Genomic DNA, 24,770 nt, shown 5'->3' on the forward strand with positions numbered 1-24,770 from the left:
CACTCATATGTGTCCACTTTCTCCTTCTCATACAAACTCCAATCCTAATCACTCTTCTAATCACATTCCTAGTTCCCCCATTCCCCCTTTACACATAGAATCAGCAATGTGGATATGGAGATTCAAAGGTCGAGCCTTCACGACATAATTGTGAAAAGCACACCTGCACCAGCTGTGGTTTTCCACCTTCCACTCTCCGCTGGCCGATGGTACATTCCCTCCACCACCACCGGCCCCGCACTTTGCAGGAAACCAAGGGCCTGAGGCAGCCAATTTTCCACAAAGGAGAGTAGATCTGCATCTACTACACTCTCTGGAAGACCAATGATTCACACATTTTTCCTCCTGTCCTGATTCTCTTGGTCTTCAACCCAATCAAGTAGAATTTTGACCCAAGGCTCCACCGCTCCCAACTGGCCCTCCTCATTCACCCTGTGGTCCTCATGCACCGACACTCTTCCATGTGCTGTAGCCATACAGCTTGTCCTACAACCAAATCTTTTAACCCTCCATAGAAATGTGGAGCTTTACAAGTTTATCATCAAGTAGCTGCGACAAATGCTGGATTGAAACCTAAATGCAGTCCTTTGGCATCAATAAAGTTGTTTCTGTCTGAGTTGCAGCCATTTTCTTTGGCATGCTCACCACTCTCTCTGATAAGCTGCTGTGACCTTATTGGGATAATGGGGCACCCAATACAGAAGATGTCGAGGTCAGCACTTCCTAATGCAAGTAAGTTACTCCATATTCCATAACCAGAAAAGTGACTAAAAATGGGTTTTAAGGGAGACAGCCACAGAGCTGAGAAATGCATCAGTTCAGGAAGCAGCCATCACATGACCCCTCCCCCCTCCACTGAGAATAAATTTGACATTTAAGTTACACAACAACTGCAGAACTTATTTTGGTTAATAAAGTAGCAAAAATTAGTCAACCATGAACAAATAGGATTTTGAGCAGAATTTAGGATCCCTATACAGTGGTATTTCCTTGCCTCTATTTATATAATTTCATTTTATTTTTAGCTTCATTTATTTTTATGATAGCAGAAGGATATTCAAAGTTGGTTGGGCATTAATTACCTGCAGCAGAGCACGATCTTGGAACGTGTATCCAATCAATCTGTCCAAGTGCATCAGGCACTGGTGGTAGCGGATATGGTGGGTCAGCACTGGCAGCATCATCGCATGCTGGGGGAAGAAAAAGGGAAAGGCATGACAGCAAATATGAAACATGACAGGGAGAGATTTTCTAGGCAATATATTTTCTTTAAAAAAATTAAATTAAAAGACAATTCTAATATAATACCACCATAAGTGACTTCTGAATATCTTGCATGGAGGGTGGGTGCAGAGGGACACCTTAAGGTGTCATATCAATGAAGAAGCAAAGATCCACATCTGCTACACTCTCTGGAAGACCAATGATTCACACATTCTTCCTCCTGCTCCGATTCTCTTGGTCAAGTAGAATTTTGACCTAAGCCTTCACTGCTCAGAGGTGCTGAGGCCTATTTGATTAAGTGGTGTTATTGGAGTCTATTATAAGCTGTCTAGAACTGTTAGAGATGCAGGTTATAAATATCTTTAAATAAATAATGTTTAAGCATTCAGTGACAAGTATGTGACTGTATCAGACATACCTTATAAATATAAGGTCTGATGTAACCAGCCCACTCACTTCTCACAGTTAGGCTTCCTGGGGTGCTTGCTGGCTAAGTTGACAATGGGAAATCAAACAATAAGGATAGAACCTAAGTGCTTCATTTTTATAGCCTAACAGGGTTACTTAGGCCCCCTTCAAGTGCAAACACAGAATCTACCTCCTCACATGAATGTCTGTTGAAACAAAGCACTATTAACAATCCCTGAAGTGCTGTAATACCAATTTTAAAACAGATCACATGGAGATTGATATTAGTGAGAGAATGGTTTGGTTGCTACATCTCTCATGCCTTTCCTTTTCTCGGTGATCATTGAAAGAACCTGGATCTCTGTTTCCTTTGGAACTCTCCCTTTTCTAATATTTTGCTCCATCCTAATAGGGAGACTGCTTTGCTACATCCCATTCATTTTGCATTGGGCTGATATGGACAAAAAGGAAGAAAAAATTATGTCTTAAGTGATCATTTTCTTTCCTTTAGTCTTACCAGACCGGTCCAGACACTCTCCTTGAGTCTCTGCAAATGACTTTCTTCGATTTAAACCATCTCCTTACCTGGAGTGAAGCACATCTCTTGACTCAGTAAAATATTTGTAGGTCGGTTGAGTATGAGCTTTTGTACAGGTTCAAGCTAAGGCCTTGTGGCCTCATTTACTTATCAATAAGCTGCAACACTTGAAGTATCATCAGATGATGCATGCATCTCTTTGCAATGTTGCAGAGCAAGATGCAGAGCTCTTATGATGATCACGGTTTGAAGCAGATGAATGTTTCCCTGCATGATGCCTTGAAAAAATGTTCTGCTTGTGTTAAAACAGCTCCTTACACCATTGTTGTCATGCTTCTGGATCCACATTTCAAAGATGCATACCTTACCAGGCAGGAAACAGCGGCTGCTAAAGATGAAATTTAAGAATTTCTGCAATCAACAAAATCTAAACCATTCAGGGATCATGCAAACATTTTGGAGCATGAGACATCAGCTATCCAACAGCAGTCTGGGTCTGCATCAACATGAGCAGCCTTTTGGGACGCATGTGACAGCATGCCAATCATTGCAGAGTCCAACATCATTGAGACTGAACAGGAACCACTGTATGAACAACATCTGGAAACATATTTAAAAGAGCCATGTGTGCCCCATTTTACCAACATTTTTGGCTATTGGCACTGAAGTCAGTTTCTAAATCTGGAACTAGCTGCCAACAAAATACCTGTCTACTCCACCAACTACTGTAGCAAACAAGCAGCTGTATAGTTCATCAGGTCAGCTGAATGCAGATTGGCATAGGAACTTGCTTGAGGAGAATGCTGAAAACCTATAATTTTGGGGTTACAACATTTGCTTGTTTGACTTGGAGATTTGCACATTAATTTAAATGTTTTTATTGTATGGATGTTATAGTTTCCTATTGTTTTAATGGAGTTCTTTTTGTTGATTTCATTGTACATCGTCTTGACTTAACAGTACATTGTTAGAAAGGTGGTTTCATCAAATACTAATAAACCATAACAGTACAGCATTGTTTAATAAATTTGTTCACAACCAAACTCAGGCCTTTTTTTATTATTATTTCAGTCGAAAACAAGAACCTAGTTTCAGGCAAAATTGGTCAGTTTCTGTGGCACTTTTGGTTTTGTCTAAAATGGGAAAACCCCCAATTTTGGTTAGGTTTCAAAACACGGTATCCAATATGTCTTCTCCAGGCCCATCTAACAAGCAGGGGACTCCATCAAAACAGCAACTCAGCATTTATTGAGCATCCTTATTTCAAGGTTTGTAAAGCTGGCAAGAAAAGAATGCTTAGAAATGTGTAGTAATTGCTGAATCTTCTGTTTGTTAGATGGACCTGGAGAAGTCACATTAGCTACTGTATTTACCATGAGAGGAGATGAGAGAGTTCCGCTGAAACAGCTATTGCAAAATGGAGGCCTCTGCAGGGATTACTGAAGATTGCACTGATTAAAACAAGCTTTACATATTAAAGCTAAGTCCTATTAAGTTGATGTCAAGACTCTGAGTCTGAAGTGACTGTCATTTTTTTTCAATATTTGGTGGGGACCTTTTGATTTTTTTTTTCTATAAAGTTGGAAGATAGATTAGTTCTCTAGTGATATTTTGCATATGTTTGATAATTTAAAAGGACAGTGGAGTTTTTTTCTGACCTGTGATAAGAGTGTGGGTTCTAAGTGAATTTGCTGGTTATGAGCCTCTTTCACTGAGGCCTTTTAGCTCTATTTTTAAATATTTAATCATATATTTTGAGCTGTCTATTTTGGCTTTGCAATGTTTTATTCCACCTTCTTCTTAATTTTTTTGATTCTGATTTCAGTTATCCCAGTAGAGACCAGATTAATGTTACATCAGGAAATGCTAGGAAGGTAAAGTTGCTAGATGGAATAAATGACAGCTTCATGGAGCAATGGACTCAGGAACCAACAAGATGATGAGCAAATTTAAATCTAGTTTCTAGTGGCATGCAGGACTCAGTGCAAGAGGTAACAGTGTTGGGTACACTTGGCAACGCTCAGTGGCATAGCAAGGGTGAGAGGCGCCCAGAGCACTCTTTCCCCACCCCACCTCCCACCGGTCATGCTTGCCCCCCTTCCCTTCTCCCGTACCTCTAGTTGTTCACTGCCGTGACCAACAACTTCAACATGCTCCTCGTGACCAGCCTGAGCCTCCCCTCTGACTAAACTTCCTGTTCATGGTACAAGGAAGTTGTGTCAAAGGGAAAGCTTGGAGTCAGTGCAAATGTGGGAAAGGAGTTGCTTCTCACTGCTGGTGAAGACCTAAAAGATTTAAAGATTCTTGGAGGGCTGGTTGGGGGAGTTAAGTGCTCCCCCCCCAATTGCCAGGAGGGGAGAGATACCAGGGGAAGCAGTGAGGTTGTCGTGCTCATAACTTTTCACTCAGGCTCACCTAAACTTGGATGTCTGGCCACCGTCCTGAAAATACGGCAATATTTAAGTCACCACTGGTGTATAATAATAATAATATGCAAAGCATGTAAATACAAGTAAAGCAGTTCATTACTATGTAAATACCATAATACGACTTGTGATGAGCAATGGGTCCCTACTAAAAGCCATATTATGACGCTTAAATTATAGCAGAATAAACCTGACTACATTTACTACTGGGAGCATCAGGCTGCCAAGATGCTGTTAAAGGGCCCCAATGGTGTCCCTCTCCTCATGAGCCTTTACAGGTCTGAGAAGAGATGGCTGAGATAAGATATGATAAATGGCTCATAAATTCCTCAGTGGAATGGAATGTAAAGAGCAAGGGCTCTTTTTACAAAGCCACAACAGGGCCTTAACACGCGGAATAGCGCGCGCTAAATTGCCCCGCGCGCTAGCCGCTACCGCCTCCTTTTGAGCAGGCAGTAGCTTTTTGGCTAGCGCACGCTATAGAGCGCGCTGATCCGGTGTGTGCATTAAAAACGCTAGCGCACCTTTGTAAAAGGAGCCTAAAATGTGAGTCAATAACCAAATATGGATTATTATTAAAAAAAGGTATAGGGGAAGGCAAGGGGCATGCGCATGTCACAAGGAGAGGAGCGGGTAGGGGGAAGAGTGGAGGAGGGGGAGGGGGGGTGCTAAGTAACAAGGAATTTTGCTACTTTGGGGATCCTTCCAGGTACCTGTGACAGAGATTAACCACTGTTGGCACCAGGATTACAAATAAGCACTATGGAGCAAACAAGAATTCCAGATCAGGACCCCCATCGGCACAGGCAGCACGATCGGGACCCCCACCGGCACAGGCAGCAAGATCAGGACCCCCACCGGCACAGACAGCAAGATCGGAACCCCCATCGGCACAGACAGCAAATCAGCACCTCAACCGGCACAGACAGCAAGATCGGGACCCTTACCAGCACAGGAAACAAGATCGGCAATGGCAACTGCAAGCCCAAAGCTTCCCTCCCAGGCGGACACAGGAAGCTGCAGTTCAGATTAAAAGCAGCATTCGGATTCCAGGGCAAAAATTAAGAAAAAAAACCCGTTCAGAATCCAAGGCGTTCGAGTTCTGAGGCATTCGGATTCCAAGGTTCCAGTGTATTTAGTACCCCTCTAATAAATATGTTCCTGAAGTATCAAGATATTATTTGTTCTTTTTCATATAAGTCTGAGTAATTGCTTTACCATCTTCTCATCTAACATCAAGCTAACCTAGTATGGTAATTCTTATGTGAAAGTTTGATATCATGTAATTAGATTTTTTTTATTAAACGGAGCCCAACACCGACAGGTTCTGGGCAAGGTCACCAGCTGTTTTATGTGACATTGACTCACTATCAATAACATCCACCAAACTGCGAAGCACCAGTGTTCTGTATTGCTTTATAAAGTTTGCAATGTTTTCCTGATCCATTGGCTGAATTAGGAACATAGTGTTTGGAAGCAAGAAAAGCAACATGACATTGGTTGATTTCAGGTCATCTGTGTGGGTAGCACAGTTGTAACACATCATTATAATGTTTCTTTTGTGTGAGCACATGTTGTTAACTTTTTTTAAGCTATTCCTTCTAGATGTCTGCAGTCATCCAGGAATTCTTGTTTGCTCCATAGTCCACAGGAAGTTTGACAGTTTTGAAGCACCTCGGGTATTTACTTTTTCCTATAAGCAGTTCAGATTTTTCACAGCCGTCTATATTGCATAGAAACATAGAAAAAGACGGCAGATAAGGGCCGCGGCCCATCTAGTCTGCCCACCCTAATAACCCTCCCCCAACATACCAACAGCAAAATCATATAGCTTTTAGCAACTTTGCAGCCTGGTGTTTCAACACTTTTGAATGTCAATGTGCCATCAGGAACTGCCCATCATACAACCCAGTCTCGGCAGCATTAAAAATGTCTCGAGGACTGAAGTTTTGCAAACAGCCAGGAAAAACCCCCATAATGGTAATAGTCTTTATATTCTGCCAGCTCCCTAAAACTATGTTCACAGCAGATAACAAAAGATTAAGAAAGCATATATACTAATATGAAAAAAGGGAAAACTTAGGCGGGGGGGGGGAAGCAGCATTCAGCAGCAAAATCGTCCACATCTTGCCTTTCACTATGGGCTCCTTTTACTAAGGTGCGCTAGCGTTTTTAGCTTGCAAAAGATTAGCGCGTACAAACCACGCGCTAAACGAAAAATACTAATGCAAGCTCTAAGGAAGCATTAGCGTTTAGCACATGCAGCACTGTAGCGCGCGCTAAGCATGCACTAAAACCTTCTAGCGCACCTTAGTTAAAGGAGCACTATGTTGCTTTCTAAATTTTATGTTAGGTTCCTTCATTTCTCTAACCAGCCAGATGTTGCTTTGAAGTCAATTATACCTAAACTCTCATCTAACTGTTCAGCCTTCCTCATCTGGAATGGCAGCTTTGACCTTGAGCAGGCCAGCGTAGCAGGGCATCTTTGATGTTTTCAGCTTTTCCTGTTCTCCTGCATTTTCTATCCAGGTTCCTGTTATTCTGCCATTCACCCAATATCTTTTTTTTGTTTTTCAGGATCTGTGAAACAGCAATGTCATTTATGCCAAGGCCCAATGCAAATTGGTTCTCTTTGTTGTTTGCAAGTCTTTTTATAATTTCAACATGCTCTGCCAACATGAGTCTTACAAGCTTTTTAGACATTTTTAGCGCGTACTAGCCACATGATGACGGGTGGCAGGTTGGCCAACAAATCACTACCGAGATGTACAAAGAACCAGCAAATTGCAGCCAAAGACAGCTACAAGCAGCTGATGTTTTAATTACGTGTGCCACCTGGTATAGGTCATCCACTATACAAAATAAGGAATGCAGTTCACCAGTATGGGGTTACATGCTAAAGTGAATACTTGAATGTTATACACCATGCAGATAACCAATTTATGTAGAAATGAGATATGCAGTTAAGCATTGTTGGTACCTATTCAAATGCATTATTTTAAAATGGGACCGATGGGCATCTATGCAGTTAACTGAATTGTGCAATTAAACACTTAGGCAGAGTTGACTACACATAAACATTAGGGCTGCATTTTGATTAAAATTTTTATTCATGATTAAAGCCAGGGTATAGCTAGGTCCAACTCTCTCTCTCCCCATCCTTCCCTACTCCCAGGTCCAACTATCTCCCTATCTATCTCCTTTCCTCCCTCCAAGCTCTACTATTACTACTATTTATTATTTCTATGCGCAGAAAGACATACGCAGCGCTATACATTTTAACATACAATAAACAGTCCCGGCTCAGAAGAACTTACAATCTAATTTAGACAGGACATTTCAGGGTTGGGGAGGTTATAGTGGGTATAGGTATTTGATAGCAGTGAGGGGGAATTAAGAGTTGAAAGCAGTTTCAAAAAAGTGGGCCTTTAGCTTGGATTTGAACACTGCCAGGGAGGGAGCACGACGTTTTCTCATCGATCCTCCCAGTTAGAGGCAAGGGAAGAGCCAGAGATGAACGTATCCTGAGGACGAACGAGTGGCTACAGGGATGGTGCCGGGATATGAACTTCGGATTCCTAAACCATGGGGAAGCGCTACAAGGACTTCAGGGACCAGTCGGACTCCATCTGACCAGTAGGGGTGAGAACGTCTTCGGACACCGACTAGCCCGCCTGCTTCACAGGGCTTTAAACTAGGTAAGTCGGGGGAGGGTACCCATTCACATATTAGTGCAGAAAGGAATTATCCTGATGAGGTGAGTCGAAACTCTGCTTCCATGTCCAAGGTAAGTACCCACATTGCAAACAGTTCTTTGGGAGTCACACCGACTCGGGTAGGATACGCCTCACAGGGACTTAGCAAACACAAGATATGGAGGGCCATGTATGTCAATGCACACAGTTTAGGTAACAAAATTCTAGAATTGGAGGCTGAAATAAGGAATGCTGACCTAGATGTGGTGGCAATATCTGAAACTTGGTTCACGGACTCACATGGGTGGGATATGGCTACACCGGGCTACAATCTACTTCGTCAGGACAGAGAGGGCAGGTTAGGAGGGGGGGTAGCTCTATACATTAAAGAGGACATCAAAACCACAAGGATCACAGATGTCAAGTACACCGGGGAGTCCCTCTGGGTAAACCTGGCAAGAGGCAGAGAAAAATGCCTGTATCTAGGTGTGGTATACAGACCCCCAAGACAACTGGAAGACATGGACGCAGAATTAATTGAAGACATAGAGAATATCACTCTACGAGGAGAAGCTGTACTGCTAGGGGACTTCAATATGCCTGATGCAGACTGGAACTCATTTTCAGTGACAACCAGCGGTAGCAGGAGGCTCTTAACCTCCATAAAGGGAGCACGTCTCAAACAAATGGTAACGGAGCCCACTAGGGCCCAGGCGATACTCAACCTGGTACTCACCAACGGGAAAAGCGTCTCAGAGGTCTCAGTAGAAGATACGCTAGCCTCCAGCGACCACAACATAGTATGGTTCAACCTTAGGAAAGGCTTCCCTAGATCAAACATGAAAACAAAGGTACTCAATTTCTGGGGCACAGACTTTGCACGCATGGGAGATTTCGTCCATCAGACGCTGCAGGACCAAGCGGAGACCGATGATGTAGAAGCTAAGTGGTTAACACTGAAATCAACCATACATGAAGCAACTAGCCGCTTCATAAAATCAGTAAATAAACGACAAAGAAACAATAAACCCCAATGGTTCACCGCGGAGATCTCGCACCTCATTAAGGAGAAGAAAAAAGCGTTTCTCTCCTATAAGCGCACGGAGAAAAGAGAGGCAAAAGTAGAATATAGGACCAGGTCTACAGCGGTCAAAATGGCAGTTAGAGAGGCAAAACTTTGAGTGGAAGAAATTCTGGCAAAAAACATTAAAAAGGGGGACAACTCCTTCTTCAGGTATATTAGTGACAGAAAAAGGAACACAGGCGGGATAGTACGCCTTAGAAGACCGGACGGAAGTTACGTGGAAGCAGATTCCGATAAAGCCGAACTACTGAATGAATACTTCTGCTCAGTCTTCACCTGTGAGGCACCGGGACACGGTCCGCAGTTGAATGCGCTACCGGAGGAAGTGATCAGGCAGAGTACGGTACAGGGATTGGACGGATTCCTGAGGGATAAAGGGATTGTGGAATACTGAGAGCGGTATCCAGGTAATAAGTATAGAAACCCAACCAGGTTGTGCATGTGCAAGACGGTAAAATTATGGTCATACCTGTTAATTTTCTTTCCTTTAGAAGCAGCAGATGAATCCAGAGACTAGTGGGTATAGCTCACATCGACCAGCAGGTGGAGATAGAGAACTGATTAACAGTTGGCCTTAAAGGCTGGTGTTCCTTCAGTTAATTCAGTTATGCACTTTGCCCAAGCATCCCGAAAGGAGAATGAGCAGCCACAAACTCCATTCCAGTAAAAACCTTGTCTTTCTCTTCTGAATACCATTGATATTTTTCTCTGTTTTATTTTAATTCAATTGAATTTTTTTTTTTTTTTTTTTTCAGTCATGAAAGAATACACTTACCAACTATCGCCCCGGCTACCCTAATGACATAAACCCCCTACACCCAGCCCGTGCATTTGGGGAGGGGCTCTGGATTCATCTGCTGCTTCTAAAGGAAAGAAAATTAACAGGTATGACCATAATTTTACCTTCCATAGCAAAGCAGCAGATGAATCCAGAGACTAGTGGGATGTAGCAAAGCAAATTCAAACTGGGTGGGACGCCAATGCCGCCTCTGCCAGCACTGCTGCGCCAAAACTCGCCTCTGAACGGGCCGCTACATCTAACCGATAATGCTTTGAAAAAGTATTCCCTGACGACCAAGTGGCCGCCCGGCAAATCTCCTCTAATGACATCCCCCCGGACTCCGCCCAAGATGTAGCCAAAGCCCGAGTGGAATGAGCATGAAGATGCTCCGGTACCTTCTTCCCTGACAACACATACGCCGAAGCAATAGCGTCCTTGACCCAACGCGCAATGGACGCTTTAGACGCCGCCATCCCCTTGTTTTTCCCCGCAAACGCGACAAAGAGATGGTCCGACCGGCGAAAATCATTCGTCACCTCCAAATAATGGAGAAGCATACGGCGCACATCCAGTAGCCGTACCGACAAAAAACGCTTCCCCCAATCATCCTTCCTGAAGGATGGCAGGAACAAACTCTGGTTCACATGAAAGGACGAAACAACCTTAGGCAGGAAGGACGGCACCGTCCGCACCGTCACCCCAGTCTCCGAGAAACGCAAAAAGGGTTCCCTGCAAGAAAGTGCTTGCAGCTCCGATACTCGCCTTGCTGAAGCCATCGCCACCAAAAAAACTGTCTTTAGTGTGACATCTTTCAACGTGGCCGCTGACAGGGGCTCAAAAGGTGCCCCCTGCAATTTCCCAAGGACGAGCTTAAGGTTCCAAGTTGGACAAATTCGCTTAACCGGCGGCCTGATATGTTGAACCCCCTTGAGGAAACGCACCACGTCCGGCTGTGATGCGAGAGCCGAGCGAGCCACCCGGCCCCTGTAACAGGCAATGGCCGATACTTGAACCTTTAAAGAGTTATATGCTAACCCTTTCTCTACGCCCTCCTGCAGGAACGCAAGAATAGCCGGCAGAGAAGCATGGAAAGGCGCAACTCCGTGTCTTCCGCACCATGCCTCAAAGATTGTCCAGACCCTCGCATAGGAGGCTGACGTTGAAATCCTCTTAGCCTTAAGCAGGGTTGAAATCACCTGTTCTGAATAGCCCTTCTTCTTCAGCCTTGCCCTTTCAATAGCCAGGCCGTAAGACCAAAGCGGCCCGGATCGTCCATTAATATTGGACCCTGAGTTAGCAAGTCCGGAGTTACCTGGAACGCTACCTGCTCGCCTACCGACAGCAGCATCAGATCTGCGTACCACGGCCGCCGTGGCCAATCCGGAGCTACCAGGATTACTCTGCCTCGAAAGCGAGAGATGCGTTGCAACACCCGCCCTATCATGGGCCAAGGTGGGAATACATAAAGAAGGGAGTTCGGAGGCCACGGGAGAGCTAATGCGTCCACCCCCTCCGATCCCTGATCCTTGCGTCGGCTGAAGAACCGAGGCACCTTCGCATTGCGGGAAGAGGCCATGAGATCCATCTCTGGCAACCCCCAACGACGGACTAGCAGGCCGAACGCTCGACCCGACAACTCCCATTCCCCCGGATCGAGAAGAGTTCTGCTGAGGAAGTCCGCCTGCACGTTTTCGTGCCCTGCAATGTGAGCCGCCGATAGAAGCGGAACATGCATCTCTGCCCATCGAAACAAATGACTTGCCTCTTCGGCTAACTGCAGGCTCCGGGTCCCCCCTTGCCGATTGACATACGCGACCGCCGTGACACTGTCCGACAAGATCCTGGTCGGTCTGTCGTGAACTCGGGCCTGAAACGCCCGCAGCGCTAACCTGATCGCTCTTAACTCCAGCAAGTTTATGGGCCATTGAGCCTCCTGGGAAGACCAAATTCCCTGCACCGACGTCTGCATGCAGTGGGCTCCCCAGCCCTGCAGGCTGGCATCCGTTGTCACTACCACCCAATCCGGTGTGGCCAACGGCATGCCCCTCCAAAGATGCAAGTCCTGGAGCCACCAGCGCATGCTGTGAGCTGCTCGAGGACTCCACTGGAGACGGACATTGTAGTTCAGAGAAGCTGGAGACCAGCGAGAGAGCAGAGACTGCTGTAAGGGCCTCATGTGGCTCCGGGCCCATGGAACCACCTCCAGAGTCGCCACCATGGAGCCCAGCACCTGTACATAATCCCAAACGCGAGGTCTGGGCGATCCGAGCAGGAGGCGAATTTGAGCCTGCAATTTCTCCCCCCGATCTCGGGGTAGAAACACCTTCCCCAGAGCCGTATCGAACCTTACCCCCAGATGCACCAAAGACTGCGAAGGGGCCAAAACACTCTTGGGAAAGTTGACAATCCACCCCAACGACTGAAGGAGAGAGATCACTCTCTGCGTCACCGCCCGACTCTCCTGCCGGGAAGAGGCGCGTATCAACCAATCGTCCAAGTAAGGGTGTACCCGAATCCCTTCCTTGCGTAGAAAAGCGGCTACCACCACCATGACCTTGGAAAATGTGCGGGGGGCCGTTGCCAGGCCAAAGGGCATAGCCCGAAACTGAAAATGTTGGCCCAGAATCGCAAACCGCAGATACCGCTGGTGCGGAGGCCATATCGGAATATGGAGGTACGCCTCCTTGAGATCGAGAGACGTGAGGAACTCGCCTGGTCTCACCGCCGCAATCACCGAGCGCACCGTTTCCATTCGGAAATGGCGCACGCTGAGGAATCTGTTGACCCCTTTGAGATCCAGTACTGGTCTGAAGGACCCCCCCTTCTTTGGTACAATGAAGTACAGGGAATAGAAACCGCGGCCTACCTCTTCTGGGGGCACCGGTACCACCGCCCCCAGATCTAGCAGCCCCTGCAGTGTCCTGCGGACCTCGGCTCCCTTGGCCGCACCACGGCACGGGGACACCAAGAAAGAATCTACGACGGGAGCGGCGAATTCTAATTTGTACCCTTCGCGAACAATGTCCAATACCCATTGGTCGGACGTGACTTTGGCCCACTCCGCCCGGAATGCCGAAAGCCGACCCCCTAAGGGCAGGGCGGAGGGAGCCAAGCCCCCGTCATTGTGGAGGGCGACTGGCGGGGGTACGGGCTGACTGCCCGGAAGAGGGTCTCGCCGTCCGAAAGGAACTTCTCTGCTGAAACCGAGGTCTCGAAGCAGAAAACGGGCCAGATGCAGACCTGGAAAAAGGCTTACCAGCCCTGGCCCGCCTAACATCCCGGAAACGCGGCCTAGACGATGCGGCCCTTACCGGAGGCCTAGCCCTGTCCTCCGGCAAACGCTGCGTTTTGGTATCCCCAAAATCCTTTACCAGTTTCTCCAACTCCGTTCCAAACAATAAACCCCCTTTAAATGGAAGTCTCACCAGCCGTAGCTTGGATGCTGCATCGGCTGCCCAATGACGGAGCCACAAGGACCTGCGGGAAACCACAGACAGAGCCATCTGTTTTGCAGACGCCCGAATAATATCATACAAGGAGTCCGCCAAATAAGCCAAGCCGGACTCCAAATCAGCTAGTTCCGAAGGGATAGAACCTCCAGACTCCAGCAAATTATCGGTCATCCCTTGTGACCACTGCAGACAAGCTCGCGCCGCGTAAGAACTGCATATTGCGGCCTGTAAGGTAACTGCAGCCACTTCAAAGGACATCTTTAGGGAAGCTTCAACCTTTCTATCCTGTGCATCCTTAAGTGTCACGCCCCCTTCTACCGGCAAGGTAGTTCTTTTAGTCACTGCTGCCACCAGAGCGTCCACCTTCGGCAATCTAAACCTGTCCAATTCGGTCGGAACGACCGGATACAAGAGCCTCATGGCCCTTGCCACCCGCAAACTGGCCTCCGGCGCCTCCCATTGCGCCGAGATTAGCTCCTGCATGGCCTCATGGACCGGAAAGGCTTTAGACGGCCTACGGGTACCTGCCATCAGGGGGTTACCGGACCCCGTGGCATCTTCCTGAGCAATGTTCAAACTTTGCAAAGCTTTAGTAATAAAAGAAGAAAGCTCCTCTCTATGGAACAATCGGATAGCCGTAGGGTCATCCCCCTCTCTACCCGGGATACTCTCCGCGTCCCAATCCAAGAGCTCCCCTTCCTCCAATGACTCAGGCAGGGAGAAAGGAGATCTGGGCAAAATATCCACCGCCTCCGCAGACACTAGCCTGCGTTTCTTAGCCCCCTGCAACTGCCCCGGGGATCCTGCCGAGGGTCTATCCTCTGTCCCCTCCCCCCCCTTAGAGGTAGAGGGTACCGCAAGGGCCTGCCCGGCCCCCAGCCCCGGCTGGGTAGGCTGCGAGCGCTGCAATTGAAATGCCTGATGGAGCAACATAACAAATTCAGGTGAAAATGCACCCCAGCTAAGAGGCACTCCCCCGCCCTGCTCCGAGCCGAGGGGAGGGGCCGCGCCGGCCACCAGCGCTCTCGCCTGTTCCCCCGCCGCCTCACGTTTGTCCTCCGTGGCCGAGTCCTGCAGGAATCCTGCATCGACTCCGAGCGGCGGGGACATTGCGCAAGAGTCCCGTACCCGGGACATGGCCGCCTCACAAGCCGCCAAAAACGGGTCGTCTGCCGGTGCTTCCAAGCACCCGGCAGAGCACGGCCCCGCTCGTGTTCGGCGCTTCCCGCAGCGCGAACACATCTGACCAGCCTCTTCAGCCATCCCCCCTCGGCCTGCCAAAAAGCTCCGACGCGGGTTTTTTTTTTTTTTTTTTTGAACACACGCGGCGAACGCCGCCGGAAGACGACTCCGCCCACTAATACGCCCGGCACCCGGGAAACGCGACTCCACTCAAAAAAGGCAAAGCCAACACTCACCCGGTCCGCCGCTTACCCCCGAAGCCAGGCCATCGTTGGTAAAACGTACTGGAAGCCGAGTTAACCACTGCCCGGCTCAGTACTAGCAGGCAGGCTGTATATTTTTTTTTTTTTTTTTTTTATACTGGAATGAAGCAGCCAGCCACTATCCTGCACCTGGAAAGGAACCCCTCTATCCAACGGAGGGGAGGGTGGAGCAGGGACCTGGGAGGGCCCAGGTGTACCTCCCAAAGCCGGCACCAATCAGCCAGGCACCCCCACCTACTGAAGAGAACTAGTCTCAACAGAGGAATCCTAACAGAACACCACCTCCATCTATCCTGCAGCAGGCAGAGACCAGGAGCTAGAAGGATAGCTCCAACCCTGCTGGGAGATAGAGCAAAACTGAATTAACTGAAGGAACACCAGCCTTTAAGGCCAACTGTTAATCAGTTCTCTATCTCCACCTGCTGGTCGATGTGAGCTATACCCACTAGTCTCTGGATTCATCTGCTGCTTTGCTATGGAACGGAGGGTTAGGACTTCGATGGGAAGATAGGACTTCAATGGGAAACCAAGGTGGCAAGGGGGCCCCTTCTGGTGATTCAGACAGGTCGTGACCTGTTTGGGCCGCCACAGGAGCGGACTGCTGGGCAGGATGGACCTATGGTCTGACCCAGCAGAGGCACTGCTTATGTTCTTATGTTCTTATGTTCTAAGGCAACACAAAGCACAGAAGACCCGTTTCAGAATTTTGAGTTCACACCAGGTGAAGTTTACAGTGAACTGGCAAGACTCAAGGTGAACAAAGCCATGGGACCAGACAATTTGCACCCAAGAGTGCTCAGAGAATTGAGCGATGTCCTGGCGAAACCGTTGGCTGAGCTATTCAATCTCTCCCTAAGTAAGGGGAAAGTTCCCCTGGACTGGAAATTAGCTAATGTCGTTCCTCTGCATAAAAAGGGTTGCAGGGCAGAGGCTGCGAATTATAGACCGGTGAGTCTCACATCAATAGTGTGCAAACTCATGGAAACACTAATTAAAAGCAAATTGGACACGATCTTGAATGAAGGGAATCTTCGGGATCCCAGTCAGCATGGATTCACCAAGGGTAGGTCCTGCCAATCCAATCTCATCAGCTTCTTTGACTAGGTAACAAGAAAGTTGGACTTGGGAGAGTCTTTGGACATCGTGTACCTGGACTTCAGTAAAGCTTTTGACAGTGTCCCACACCGCAGGCTGCTAAGCAAGATGGAATCGATGGGGTTAGGAGAGACACTAACTGCATGGGTCAATGATTGGCTGAGTGGCAGACTTCAGAGGGTGGTGGTTAATGGTACCCTCTCTAAAACATCGGAGGTGACCAGTGGAATGCCGCAGGGCTCGGTCCTGGGTCCACTCCTTTTCAACATATTCATAGGGGATCTGACTCAAGGGCTTCAAGGTAAAATAACACTATTCGCCGATGACGCCAAACTATGTAATATAGTAAGTGAATGCAGTTTACAGAATTATATGGCACAGGACCTGCTTACATTGGAAAGTTGGTCCTCAACCTGGCAGCTAGGCTTCAATGCTAAGAAATGTAAGGTCATGCACCTCGGAAGCGGAAATCCATGCAGGACGTACTTCTTGAACGGAGAAACTTTAACTAGGACGTCAGCAGAACGAGATTTAGGAGTAATCATCAGTGCAGACATGAAAACTGCCAATCAAGTGGAGAAGGCTTCATCTAAGGCAAGGCAGATATTGGGTTGTATCAATAGAAGTTTCGTCAGCCGAAAGCCTGAAGTCATAATGCCGTTGTACAGGGCCATGGTGAGACCTCATCTGGAGTACTGTGTGCAATTCTGGAGGCCACATTACAGTAAAGATGTGCGCAGAATTGAATCGGTTCAGCAGAAGGCCACCAGGATGATCTCGGGGCTCAAGGGTCTCTCGTACGAAGAGAGACTGAACAAATTGCAGCTCTACACTCTCGAGGAATGTAGGGAGACATGATCGAAACATTTAAGTACCTCACGGGACGTGTCGAAGTGGAAGATGATATTTTCTTTCTCAAGGGACCCTCGGCCACAAGAAGGCACCCGCTCAAACTCAGGGGCGGAAAATTTCATGGCGACACCAGAAAGTATTTCTTCACAGAGAGAGTGGTTGATCATTGGAACAAGCTTCCAGTGCAGGTGATCGAGGCAGACAGCGTGCCAGACTTTAAGAATAAATGGGATACCCATGTGGGATCCCTACAAGGGTCAAGATAAGGAAATTGGGTCATTAGGGCATAGACAGGGGGTGGGTAAGCAGAGTGGGCAGACTTGGCTTGTTTTTGTGTATGTTTTAGTAGTAGATGACGGCAGATAAAGACCCGAATGGTCCATCCAATCTGCCCAACCTGATTCAATTTAAATTTTTTTTTTTTTTTTTTTTCTTAGCTATTTCTGGGCGAGAATCCAAAGCTTTTCCCGGTACTGTGCTTGGGTTCCAACTGCCGAAATCTCTGTTAAGACTTACTCCAGCCCATCTACACCCTCCCAGCCATTGAAGCCCTCCCCTGCCCATCCTCCTCCAAACGGCCATGCACAGACACAGACCGTACAAGTCTGCCCAGTAACTGGCCTAGTTCAATCTTTAATATTATTTTCTGATTCTAAATCTTCTGTGTTCATCCCACGCTTCTTTGAACTCAGTCACAGTTTTACTCTCCACCACCTCTCTCGGGAGCGCATTCCAGGCATCCACCACCCTCTCCGTAAAGTAGAATTTCCTAACATTGCCCCTGAATCTACCACCCCTCAACCTCAAATTATGTCCTCTGGTTTTACCATTTTCCTTTCTCTGGAAAAGATTTTGTTCTACGTTAATACCCTTTAAGTATTTGAACATCTGAATCATATCTCCCCTGTCTCTCCTTTCCTCTAGGGTATACATATTCAGGGCTTCCAGTCTCTCCTCATACGTCTTCTGGCGCAAGCCTCCTATCATTTTCGTCGCCCTCCTCTGGACCGCCTCAAGTCTTCTTACGTCTTTCGCCAGATACGGTCTCCAAAACTGAACACAATACTCCAAGTGGGGCCTCACCAATGACCTGTACAGGGGCATCAACACCTTCTTCCTTCTACTGACTACGCCTCTCTTTATACAGCCCAGAATCCTTCTGGCAGCAGCCACTGCCTTGTCACACTGTTTTTTCGCCTTTAGATCTTCGGACACTATCACCCCAAGGTCCCTCTCCCCGTCCGTGCATATCAGCTTCTCTCCTCCCAGCATATACGGTTCCTTCCTATTATTAATCCCCAAATGCATTACTCTGCATTTCTTTGCATTGAATTTTAGTTGCCAGGCATTAGACCATTCCTCTAACTTTTGCAGATCCTTTTTCATATTTTCCACTCCCTCTACGGTGTCTACTCTGTTACAAATCTTGGTATCATCTGCAAAAAGGCACACTTTTCCTTCTAACCCTTCAGCAATGTCACTTACATACATATTGAACAGGATTGGCCCCAGCACCGAACCCTGAGGGACTCCACTAGTCACCTTTCCTTCCTTCGAGCGACTTCCATTAACCACCACCCTCTGGCGTCTGTCCGACAGCCAGTTTCTGACCCAGTTCACCACTTTGGGTCCTAACTTCAGCCCTTCAAGTTTGTTCAACAGCCTCCTATGAGGAACTGTATCAAAGGCTTTGCTGAAATCCAAGTAAATTACATCTAGCATATGTCCTCGATCCAGCTCTCTGGTCACCCAATCAAAAAATTCAATCAGGTTCGTTTGGCACGATTTACCTTTTGTAAAGCCATGTTGCCTCGGATCCTGTAACCCATTAGATTCAAGAAAATATACTATCCTTTCTTTCAGCAACACTTCCATTATTTTTCCAACAACTGAAGTGAGGCTCACCGGCCTGTAGTTTCCTGCTTCATCCTTGTGACCACTTTTATGAATAGGGACCACATCCGCTCTCCTCCAATCCCCAGGAATCACTCCCGTCTCCAGAGATTTGTTGAACAAGTCTTTAATAGGACCTCTCTGAGTTCCCTTAGTATCCTGGGATGGATCCCGTCTGGTCCCATCGCTTTGTCCACCTTCAGTTTTTCAAGTTGCTCATAAACACCCTCCTCCGTGAACGGCGCAGAATCTACTCCATTTTCTCGTGTAACTTTGCCGGACAATCTCGGTCCTTCTCCAGGATTTTCTTCTGTGAACACAGAACAGAAGTATTTGTTTAGCACATTTGCTTTCTCCTCATCACTCTCCACATATTTGTTTCCAGCATCTTTTAGCCTAGCAATTCCATTTTTTATCTTCCTCCTTTAATATATCTGAAAAAATTTTTATCTCCCTTTTTTACATTTTTAGCCATTTGTTCTTCCGCCTGTGCCTTCGCCAAACGTATTTCTCTCTTGGCTTCTTTCAATTTCACCCTGTAGTCCTTTCTGCTCTCCTCTTCTTGGGTTTTTTTATATTTCATGAACGCCAACTCTTTCGCCTTTGTTTTCTCAGCCACTAGGTTGGAGAACCATATCGGCTTCCTTTTTCTCTTGTTTTTATTGATTTTCTTCACATAAAGGTCCGTAGCCATTTTTATCGCTCCTTTCAGCTTAGACCACTGTCTTTCCACTTCTCTTATGTCCTCCCATCCTAACAGCTCTTTCTTCAGGTACTTTCCCATTGCATTAAAGTCCGTACGTTTGAAATCTAGGACTTTAAGTATCGTGCGGCTGCTCTCCACTTTAGCCGTTATATCAAACCAAACCGTTTGATGATCGCTACTACCCAGGTGAGCACCCACTCGAACATTAGAGATACTCTCTCCATTTGTGAGGACCAGATCCAATATCGCTTTTTCCCTTGTGGGTTCCGTCACCATTTGTCTGAGCAGAGCCTCTTGAAAGGCATCCACAATCTCCCTACTTCTTTCCGATTCCGCAGACGGAACATTCCAGTCCGCATCCGGCAGGTTGAAATCTCCCAACAGCAGTACCTCCTCTTTCCTTCCAAACTTTTGGATATCCACAATCAGATCCTTATCAATTTGCTGCGATTGAGTCAGAGGTCTGTAGACTACACCCACGTAGTTAGAAGTTCCATCTTCTCTTTTCAGAGCAATCCATATCGCTTCTTCCTCTCCCCAGGTCCCTTGCATTTCGGTCGCTTGGATATTGATCTTTACATAGAGAGCTACTCCTCCACCTTTATGACCATCTCTGTCCTTCCTAAAAAGATTATATCCCGGTATGTTTGCATCCCATCCATGTGATTCACTGAACCATGTCTCTGTGATAGCAACAATGGGCTATATTCCCTATAGTTCATCTAAGTCTTTAAGTTCTGTGTCTAAAAATTTGCTATCTGTCCCATCTTTGAAGTTTATCAATACAATGAGGTCAACCATTTTTTCTGTCACTGCGCCATCTCTTTGGAATAATATTCCTGTCCACTTACGGGAAGAGTCAAATCTTAATCATTTTAAAACGAAACTGAAAACATTTATTTTCCTTGATGCTTTCGAGACCTAAATGCCCTTTTTAGGGCTTCATAGTCTTAATCAATTATTATTATTTTTTTTTTTTACACCCTCCCTTTTGTTCTTTCCCTATATGTTCTCTTTCTTACTTGATAAATTGTAGTTCTGTCCTTCTTCCCTCTTGTTTCTGTTTGTTTTTTTAATTGTTTTGACTGTTGTTTCCAAAGGATGTATAGTTACCCCATATACGTTTTTAACATAATGTTCACCATCTAGAAGGTTGATTGGGCGGTTTATAAAATTTCTGAATAAACTTGAAACTTGAAGGGATGGAGTCTGGAGTTGGCAGTAGAAGAGAAGGGTACAGATATGAGGGGCTTGCCCAACAAGCAGAGATCACAGTGGGGAGCATAGAGGGAGATAAGTGAGGAGAGATATCAGGGGACTTCAGAGTGAATGCACTTGTAAGTCAGCAAGAGGAATTTAAACTGTATTCGGAAATGGATAGGGTGCCAATGAAGTGACTTGAGGAGACGGGTAATGTGAGAATAGTTGCTCTCACGGAATATGAGTCGCACAGCAGCATTTCGAACGGATTGAAGAGGCGAGATAGGCCCAAGAGAAGTACGTTGCACTAGTCTAGGCGCGAGGTAATGAGAGCGTGGACAAGGGTTTTGGTAGTGTGTTCAGAGAGAAAAGGACGGATTTTGGTAATATTATAGAAGAGGAAGTGACAGGATTTGGCGGTTTGTTGGATCTGAGCAGAGAAGGACAGAGAGGAGTCGAAGATCACCCCAAGGTTGCGAGCCGACGAGACAGGGAGGAGGACAGTGTTATCCACAGAAATAGAGAACGGCGGGAGGGGGGAGGCAAATTTAGGCAGCAAGATAAGGAGTTCATTTTTATAACCATATTCAGTTTGAGATGGCAGTGAGACATCCAAGCAGCAATGTCAGACAAGCCCAGTTCTCTCCCTTCCCCAAGCCCAACTCTCTCTCCTTCCATCATGGGCATTTCTCCCTATTTCCCCCCTCCCTTCTTGGCACTGCTCAGTTGTTTTAATTCCTTTGACTGCCCAGTCCGGCATCTCTCCTTCCTCTTCCTCCCAGACTCAACATGGCTACTCTCCCCTCCCAGATCCAAAACAGTTAGGCCTAGATTCACTAAACTTACCATTGTTGAGCGATCCGTGGCCGAGTCTTGCTGGGCGACCGAATCACTACAGAGTCCTCATGCAAATTATGTGTTGAACGCACAGATCGCATGGGCAGACCATCCTCTTTGCCTGTAGATGAGATCCACGCATGCGCTTGCTCTCCGCACAAGCTTGAGGTCAAAACAAAAGGGGAAGGGGTGGCTGCACTCGCTGGCCCCACAAGTGGACATTCAGGAATCATTTCAATATTTTTGCAGCCAGAATGGAACAGAACATGCTTTGCAGCCAGACTATGGAACAACACGGAACAGAACACGCCTTGTGCAGACCTGCTTTAAACCTCCAGGCTAAAACCACAGGCTCACATTGTGTTTTTTGCACAAGGGAGATGTATTTAGACATTCCAAAAATGTTTAATTTTGATGGTTTTATTTTTTATTTTGATACTGGGATTTCAGGGATGCAGGGCTGGGATTTCAGGGCAGCAGAGAGCAGGACAGTCGGCAAGGACGTGAGCGACTGGTCCTCAGCAGTCACTTCATTTTGGATTGGCAAGCCCAATTGGTGTTCCTTCTTCTATTTAATGAATCTCTGCCTTCCTACTTATGCATGCCATTTCCCCTCATTTGAATGGTGGATCGGATTGGGTGGGAGATTGATCAGCCAGAAGGTTAGTGAATCGGGTCAGGGTATGCTCGCAAACTGGTCAGGACATGATCGGTGAGCTTAGTGAATCTAGCTCTTGGTTTCCTTCCTCCTTCTCCCCCCCTCCACATGGCTGCTTTCCACTTCACCCCCCTACGAATCCAACACAGTTGCTTTCTCTTCCCGCTCCTTTTTCCCCTGCAGTTGGCCTACCTTTAAATCCAATCTTCAGCTCTTCAGGTCAGCAGCAGCCATACAGAAAGGCTGCCTGGGATTTGTACTGGGCTTTTCCTTCTGACCCAGCCTGCAACTTCCTATTTTTAAAGGGGCAGGCTGGGTCAGAGGGAAAGGCCCAGTGCAGGTTGCAGCCAGCCTTTCAGTATGGCTGCCGCTAGCCTGCAGGGTAGAAGATTGGATTTAAAGGTAGGCTGGCTGTGGGGGGGGGGAGGGGAAGAGCAGCCACATTGGGGGAGGGGAGAGAGATGACAGACTGACAATGTGGGTTTGCAGGCAGCACAAAGTGGGCTGCACATGATTAATTACTAATTGTGATTAAACTTTTTAATCATGATTAATAATTAACATGTTAATCACAGCATTAACCGTGATTAATGTACAGTCCAGGGGTTGTCTGCCCCTGGTCCAGAACAATGTGAATAGATATCCCTGAAGACAAACCCAGGCTTTCTATTCATTTATACATTTGATTTTTGCTCATGTCTTTTCAGTAGTTGCTTCATGTGAGTCACATTCAGGTAGAGTAGGTTAGTTCCCTGTCCCATGAGGGCTTACAATCTTAAATTTGTATATGAGGTAATGAAGGGTTAAGTGACTTGCCCAAGATCAAAAGGAGCAGCAGTAGAATTTGAACCTGGCTTCCATGGTTCTCAGCTCACTGCTCTAACCACTAGGCTACTCCTTCACTCCATTCTCTTCTCTTAAGGCTCACCTGGCAAACATCAGAGCGAATTCCTGTTTTCCAGAAACCCTGGCTGCTCAACTCCACAGTCACTTCACGTCTCATGGTGTTTTTCTGCCTGATCTTCTGCAAAGCTTCCTATTAAAAGCAAAAAAGAAAAATGAATCACCATGAATAATATACTAGATATAGATTGGAGGGGTGAGGTGGATGAGGAACAGCAGCTTAATTTTTCCACATGCAGTTCCGTTCCTTGCTTTAAAATTGTCTATTTTTGTTGTCTCTTCAGGTGTAAGAGACAATGCAGAGTCCTGGGCTCTGCCTCTGCTTGGCCTAGATCTGTTTTTAGGGACATAGATCTGTTTTTAGGCCTAGGCCTGTTTTTAGGGACCTAGATTTGTTTTTAGGCCTAGGCCTGTTTTGGGGCCTAGACCGTTTGTGTTTTAACCACATCCATTCATCTATAGCTCCCTAATAAGGAGCATTATTTCTCTCCATGTCTTCTACTCATATCTCTTCACTCAGCTGGAAGTTGCCAAGCTAAGGAGACCTACAAGCTATGCCAGGCTTATTAATAAAAAAAATTCTAATAGCAACATCCAAAATAAATATTTATATAAAATATACTGTATAATAACGATTGGTCCTTCTCTACAAGCGGGTAGATAGGATATAGAACCCAGAGCTGTAACTTCCATCTTGTAGGATGAATTTGAAAAAAGGTTTTAATAATGATACCGTTAGTTAATGTTTTATTGTGTTTGTTCTGTGGAAACATGTTTTAGTATTTTCAATATGTATGCATATAATTTTGTAAACCGCATAGTTTTTATGCGGTATATAAATTTTTAAATAAATAAAAAAATATAATCATTGTTCCTCAAAAAACGAGAATAATTAAGGGCCACATTTCTAATAGGGTTTTTTTATACTGACATTTCTAATACGGGGTAGAACATCAATATTTTACAGACACAAAAGTCTGAAACCATTGCTGACCTCTCCTAACAGTGGGATTTAAGATGAGAACAAAGATGATCATAGTCAGACTGTATTATATCTAGCATGGCAAACTTGCACGGTCTGTGTCCCATATATGGCCATTCATTTGAAGATGGGCTGGGGAGGACTTTGATGGCTGGGATGATTTAAATAGGCTGAAGTGAGCTTTGACGGAGACTCCAGTAGATGGAGCACTGTACCGGGCAGAGCGCTGAGTTTCTGGCCCAGAAATATCTAAGAAATAGAATAATTTAAATTAAATCATTAATTTATAGAGTGTAAATTGTTGAGCAGACTGGATGGACCATTCGGTCTTTATCTGCTAGCATGGCTATAGCACAGGTGTCAAACTGAAAGCCCGCGGGCCAAATACGGCTCACATGGTCGTTTTATACGGCCCACAGTCTGATGCACCCAGTTTTACCTTGTGGCCAGCTCCCTCTTCCTCATAGCCATAATGTGCACGGATAGAAGGCTTCTGGTTCAGGACACATGCAGCTACTTGCATACTACGGCTGTGAGGAGGAAGGAGCCGGCCACAAGATAACATCAGGAGGCATCGGACCGCGGGCCGCA

At 46.4% G+C, this 24,770-nt stretch overlaps 1 protein-coding gene across 1 annotated transcript in view; it reads right to left on the reverse strand.

The window, feature by feature from the left end:
• Positions 1 to 24,770, reverse strand: part of DROSHA (drosha ribonuclease III) — a 318,886-nt gene that overhangs the window by 130,657 nt on the left and 163,459 nt on the right. Inside the window, exons 16-17 of the mRNA XM_033934987.1 lie at positions 23,223 to 23,330; positions 1,083 to 1,190 (exon numbers count right to left, since the gene is read on the reverse strand). Coding sequence (XP_033790878.1) covers positions 1,083 to 1,190; positions 23,223 to 23,330 — 216 coding nt within the window. The remainder of the gene's footprint in view (positions 1 to 1,082; positions 1,191 to 23,222; positions 23,331 to 24,770) is intronic.

The sequence above is a fragment of the Geotrypetes seraphini genome, chromosome 2, assembly GCF_902459505.1.
Source record: "Geotrypetes seraphini chromosome 2, aGeoSer1.1, whole genome shotgun sequence".
Taxonomy (NCBI): domain Eukaryota; kingdom Metazoa; phylum Chordata; class Amphibia; order Gymnophiona; family Dermophiidae; genus Geotrypetes; species Geotrypetes seraphini.